Genomic DNA, 7001 nt, shown 5'->3' on the forward strand with positions numbered 1-7001 from the left:
CCCAAAAAACGGATTTTGAGCAAAGCAAAAAATCTATTTTTGGGTGAGATGGCCATGACGTCCTAATGGACCCACCCTTCTTTTCTAAGAAAAGATCTTCACAGGTTCCTTCCCGAACTACTGTTTCTGTAGCACCATGCTCAACACTACAAGGAATGACCGCCAGAGGGAATGGGCGCGGTTGTGATACAATAGTAGTAGGGGAACCAGGGTAACCTCTGATGCGGCTACCCTTCTAATTCTGCCACGTATCCCCCTCGAAGCGTAAAGGCTATTCGGGGTGCAGATTGCCATGTGGCGTGTTAAGAATACGTCCCCTGATTATATACGATATCCTTGAGAGTAAATCTTAAGGGTACTCGAGCCAAAAGTTAGAATTCTGTGAAACCTTTGGTTTGATTCTCTGGGAATATCACTGTAGTCATATATACCCTTGGGAAGCTACTAAAGGAACCTTCCATCAGGACGTCATGGCCATCTCACCCAAAAATAGATTTTTCGCTTCGCTCAAAATCCGTTTATTAGCAAATATATTTTGAAACAAATCTTTAAGATTGACTATTCTTGTTTGTATAAGACATAACTATGAAGGTAAATATAAAAAGAGAGTACATATTGTATACTGTACATACTATACAGGAGGTCTTCAACTTTCAAACTTAATAGGTTCCAAGCTGTTTGTAAGTAGAATTTGGTTAAAATTTGGCCCAAGGTAGGCCTAATCTGACTCACATACCTACAATTTGCAGCTATAAAATTCTATAAATAATCCTGTTTCATGTGTAATAAATATCAGGTTATTGCAAATGTCATTTTACTTACTGTATTAAATTGAACAATGTTTTATTATAGAATTCCTTTATCCGATTACAATATACAAGTTTTGATACAATATCTGCGATTTATGATTTCAGCTGGATTTGTGTTTGTATCTCCAAATGTTTGTAAGTCGAGGACCTTCTGTGCAATTACTAGTTTGTTTAGAATTGATAGCCTACTGATCTAAAGTTATGATGTCCTTATGTCCAGTGTGAGTTCTTGCTAATCTTATCGCTAGGTCATTGGCTTCACTTCCTGAATTTACGAAGAAACAGACATTCAGTTGCTTTGGGAATGTGGCTGTCAATCTGTTGGAAAGAAATGAAAGCAATTAATTTTGTCATAAATTCAAGGATTATCAAAACATCTATAATACAGTGTTACGAAATGTTTTTTATCTCTTTTTATTATATATATCATTGCTGATAAGTATCTAATGCCAAAACGAAATTGAAGAATGGGTCTTCAAATTAGAGCAAATTACCTACATTTCATCTTAATCAGACAATACAGAACACTGTACTGTTCATCATTGAGTTTGAAGACTGTATGGATTATGTGGCATGCAGGGAATATGAAAGATGAAATGGATTTACACAATCTTAAAAACATCTAGCAAAGGAAGTCATGCCATGTGAATCCTCACAAAGCAAGGGATGATTTCTTTTAGAATGAATTCTTCCTTTTGACTTGGTTTTGCTTTAAAATTAGTCATACCCTTTTGAATCATGATTTCTCTTAAATGCAAAACATTTGTTATTGTTCTAGTTGTTTATTATTCTGTACTAGAAGATACTGTATTTAATTGATAAATGTCCCATTTACTTAGATATAAGCACATTTTCACTAAGTCTCATTTAAGCTACTTTTAACCATGGCAATAATAAACACTTCTGGGAAATTCATCTTTTTGATATCCATGATATTAAACAGTATTCTTTTAATAATGAAGTTAAACTATTTAGAGATTTATGCTAATTCTTGTAGTTTATGGGTTTCAACCTCCTTTATTCTACCTTGTCATCCACCTTCTTTTGACTTTCTCCTTCAAAAGTGAAACAGGCAAGATTTGCCTCCCGTTAAACTTCGTCATTTAATGGTCTCCATGGCCCTAGCATTGTGCTTTATGACCCAATTTCCACAATATTAAACGATTCATCAGTTTGTGGCTAGAAACTTAGTAGTTTTAAAATCTTACTTGTCTGCATAAAGAACCAAGTTGTCATGTAAGAAGCGACTGTTTGTGTTCAGGATGGCCATTTGCTTGCATGCAGCTGCCACCACATGTGGATGACAGTGTCCCACTGAAAAAGGAATTTATTAGAATATTAATTCAATGGTTTCACTCAGTCCCTTGGAATGAGGGGCCTTAGTGTGAACCATTAATTCTTACAATAGGCGCCACATCAATCGAAAGGGTTTCTAATGGTTGTTGATTGGATACATGGAAATATTGCATGTCTTAGGTTAGCTTCAAGTTGAGAAATTACAATTCAAATACAACTTATAGAAATGCTAATTTACATAGCGTCTAAGAGTCCATACAAAAGGCAGTAGGAAAGTTAAGAATGACAATTGGTATTAAATTCTTTTATATTTTAAAGTTATTAAAAGTGTGTTTGTTCTAGTAGATTATAGGTGCGAGGTAACAAAAATAAACTCCTTTTTGTATATAATTTACAAACCCAGGAACTTCTCTATAGTGAATTAAGCAATGGTTTACAGTAATAGAAAAATAAATACTGTATTACATATGAGATGTGGAAAAAAGTCTGGATTCAAATTATGAAATATTATCTTGATTATGCATTGATAATGCCAACTTCCAACATTAAAGAAATTTACAAAATAATACAAATCAAGGCAGATTTTTTTTAATCGATTCACTTGATTGATTGTTATATGATCAAAGATATATATTATTGGAATAAACGATAAGCTAAAATGATGAGATTAGGCCTGATTCAAAATTGAAAATAATGTTAATGATTAAAGTATGTTTCCTTAAATGTATTGTACCTGTGAGGATTGATTTCTTTGCAATACCCCAAATACAAAATTCAGTCACACACGGTTCGTTAATTACAGTAAACAAGAAGTTTATTCCATATAATTTCCGTAACCTTCAAAACTCTTAAAAGAAATATAGATAAAAAGGAATGTAAATCAATAAGTCAGTGCATGTACTGTATTATTCATGCAATGAAAAGAAATTATCTATTATGAGTGCCAGCAACTAAACCACAGGAATAATGAGGTAATTTGATTTAGCCAGACTCACATTTTTATATGATTACCTTACTATGACACGCATAATACATCTAACTTATCAAGCTACATTATTATATTACTGACTTACCTGGAACTTACCGAGAGTCACATAATTGTACAACTAACAACTTACTATGACACTTACAATACATCTGACTTGTCAAGCCACATTTTTAGATTAACTAAACAAAGAATCACATACAGTAATTATCAGACTTTTGAGCATCATTGTATGATTAAATTATACAGCATTCAAAATATTTCAACACTGACTTACCATGACACACGTTATTAATGCAGTCCAAATACCGGTCACCCTCTTCGTCATACATGTAACACCCCGATGCCCTTACAATCTTCAGGGGGTCACTCCGGAAAAATAGCTTGCATGATGGACTGTAACAAGAGTAAGTATTATTTCATATTGGGTGTATTATCTTTGCTAAAAATAAGCAAGTATTCTGAATTGAGAACACATGATAAAGATTATAAACTTCTAAAGACTTTTAACTTTTATACAGTATTGTAGTGAATTGGTCAGAATACCGGTATATGCAATAAAATTTACAAGTCAAGAATTTTTGTTGTTAAATATTTATATTAAAATACCAAACTTGAAATTGAAATTTGATAGGTTCTTTTATATTGCTTAATAACTAAAGTTGCCTTCAGGTCATTCTGCTCTTTATTAGTGTTGGATCAAGTTTAATTTTTATATTCACTGAAAATTAACCATTCGAAGTTTACAACAAACTTTATTTTAATGATGGAATAAATCTTTTTGTAAGTGTCGAATCTTCACTAAATAATGGTTTATGAATTGATCGAAGTGAAATGCACTTTTTGAAGGAAGCAATTTGCCAAATGATTATAATCATGTCACGGAGGACACTAAACGCAAAGTATTTTTTTTTTTATTGTTCTTGGATAAGAACAGAGAATATTCATGTGATTTTAACTGCATAAGAACAGAGAATGTACATATGATTTTAACTACATCAAGAATCTTCTAAAAGTCATTCTGTGATCAATTTGTGGACGTTTGACATAATACTCCTTAATTCCATAGTTTTTTTTTTTTTTTTTTTTTTTTTTTTTTTTTTGTATAATTATATCCTTCATTTTCTACCCATTTAAGCAGCCACTATGATATCGCATTTTCCTTGCTGGTAGATGTTATCTCAGAAATTGATATCGTATTTTCCTTGCTGGTAGATGTTATCACAGAAATTGATATGAACATAGCAATTTTTTTCCCCTCAATAACAATTTGGTAAGCGCTTGAGGTTAGTAGCTCTCCATTTTGACTGCAACCTACAACAGTCAACTAACACCCAGGAGTAAGATTTGCTGCTTTGATGAGCAGGCACAATGAGGTTCAACTGTATGTGCCAATGTCGCGATGTCTGGAAAATCCGGGCGAGGTCATCTCACAACTATGGTTTGCAATTTATAAATACTAAGAACAACTTCTGTAGTTTGTATGTATAAATACAAGTTAGCTTCTCTAGTTTTTATGAATAAATACTAGACTAACTTTAGTTTGTATAAGAAATAGGCTAACAAATAGTTTGTATAAAAATATACTGGCCTAACCTCTGAATTTTGTATGTATAGATAATAGACGAACTTTAGTTTGTATGTATAAATACTAGACTACGTAAATGTATTTATAAATACAAGAATAACTTATCTAGTTTGCATGTATAAATATTTGACTAACTAGTTTTTATGTATAAATACTGGATAACTTCTGTAATTTGTATGTATAAATGCTAGAATATCTTCTGTAGTTTGGATGTATACAATTACTTTTTCAATTGTTTCTTTAAGTATGACAATACAAAAAAAAGTGGAAGTTATTGTTGTTGTTTGGAAATGCCTATGCAGTACAAAGGAGTAAGTGCACCTGAAGCAATGATGATCGTAAGGAAAATGCCTTGCCATAACTGTTTTGGCAGCATAATGCAAGTATGGCCTTATTGTGCTATATTAAGGGTAATGTGAAACACCACTAGAAAGCCTACATGCTTTTAAGCTGATTGCTGCCTGTTGTATGTGTATGTATACATATGTTTGTGTGATCATATACATATGAATATGGTGCACAATTATCTGTACACATTGTGTATACAAATAATTGTGTATCGCATTCATATGTAAAAGGTTATGCACCCCTCACACAGATATATATATATATATATATATATATATATATATATATATATATATATATATATATATATATATATATATATATATATATATGTGTGTGTGTGTGTGTGTGTGTGTGTGCGCGCGCGCGCGCGTGTTTTTTGTGTGCATTCTCTTGTTAGCAAGTAGAATAATAAGGGACCCCCTACATGATTGAGATTACAAAAGGATATCTGTTTCGTTATCTCTGTTCTCACACTCGAAATTGTAGGATGGACGTTGGAGACCTCGCAGACACAAAGATTTGAAAATTCAGAAATCTCTTAAGAATTGGAGTGATAAATCATAAATTTTGTGACAACAACTGATAACACATATGCGCCGTGTCCTTGATGACTGGTGAAATCCGTTCAATTTCTGTTATCTATATTGTATAATGGTTATTTGTTCTGTTTAAATGATGAGTGTAGGCCAGAGACCTATCTAAGGTTTACAGATAATGTTTAGGATAGCCTAACCATTCCCTCTTAGAATAGCTGCAATAAACATGAGGGATTTTTTGTTTAACTTTTATGCTCAAGGAAGCAAAGGAAATCATATTACAATAAACAAGTTATACGAAACAGAGACAGGACGTTAAACATGTTCATGAACAATAATTAAATTTCATCAAAGAACGATTACGTATATCTCTAATTAGCAATGAAGAGGTCATCTGACATTTTGAAAGAAAAGACCATGTAAGAAACCAATGATGACTGCTGATGGAAGATAATTTACAATGTTAGGCCCTTCCACTCTGAAACGTGGAATCCATGATAGTCCACTGACATTGGGACTAAACTTTTTCTTTTAATGTTCTTAATAATTCAAAACAATTTTCTTTCATAACATTCCTTTGTTTAAACTAAAAGTTGTTTGGAAGCAAAGTGTGTAGTTAAGTTGATGGAAACCTTTGAATCTTAATGTTCATGAATGAACCGTCTAAACCTACCAAACTTCCACTTCACCAAGAAGAAAATAAAAATAACAGAAATTTTATAGCAATGGGTCTGTCGATTAAGATGACCTATATAGTTGTTAACTTAGGCTCTTGTTTTCTCCCATTTAAAACAAAAGGAAATTAAAGTCAATAAAAAAAAACAATCGATGTGCCGTTGAAAAGAAACTACGAAAAACGTACAATACTAACTAAAGTTGAGGTAACGAATCGACTAACGACAGGTTAGTTAACTACTGACTCGCTATGTAGACACTAATCCTTAGATCAAGTGCTCTAGTGATTGTTGAATTTTTTTTTTTCCGTCAACTAATTAAGAAGTGAAGTGAAAATAGGAGTGATTAACCCCTGATGATCCCCATAAAAAGCGAAAAAGGGAATTATAGATACATTTGCAAGAGGAACGCCAGACATTTTTGCTTTTATTTCGAAAGTATCACATAACCCAATCCGCCTTGGTTTTTACAGTAGATGCAAGAGACGGTAAGCCTTCAAAATTATAAGTTAACGGAATCATTTCTTGATTTGTTACCTTTAAGACTAGATAGACTACTTTAGAATATTAGAATGTTAGTTCCTAATTTCATCTTCAGAAGTTCAGAACATTTCCACTGAATTGTGGGTGTGTTTAATGTGTTAATGATATAGGCCTAGACTAATTGATTGATTTAAGGTTTTCAGGCATCCTGACATCTAAGGTCATTGACGTCGTAGGCCTAGACTAGTTGACTGCTTGTTGGTGTTAGGGAATCCTCTG

At 32.6% G+C, this 7001-nt stretch overlaps 1 protein-coding gene across 1 annotated transcript in view; it reads right to left on the reverse strand.

Moving 5' to 3' along the window:
* LOC137616504 (5-phosphohydroxy-L-lysine phospho-lyase) overlaps nucleotides 1-7001 on the reverse strand; it is a 48490-nt gene that overhangs the window by 23071 nt on the left and 18418 nt on the right. Inside the window, exons 2-4 of the mRNA XM_068346326.1 lie at nucleotides 3368-3486; nucleotides 2018-2123; nucleotides 999-1127 (exon numbers count right to left, since the gene is read on the reverse strand). Coding sequence (XP_068202427.1) covers nucleotides 999-1127; nucleotides 2018-2123; nucleotides 3368-3486 — 354 coding nt within the window. The remainder of the gene's footprint in view (nucleotides 1-998; nucleotides 1128-2017; nucleotides 2124-3367; nucleotides 3487-7001) is intronic.

The sequence above is a fragment of the Palaemon carinicauda genome, chromosome 22, assembly GCF_036898095.1.
Source record: "Palaemon carinicauda isolate YSFRI2023 chromosome 22, ASM3689809v2, whole genome shotgun sequence".
NCBI classification, from domain to species: Eukaryota; Metazoa; Arthropoda; class Malacostraca; order Decapoda; family Palaemonidae; genus Palaemon; species Palaemon carinicauda.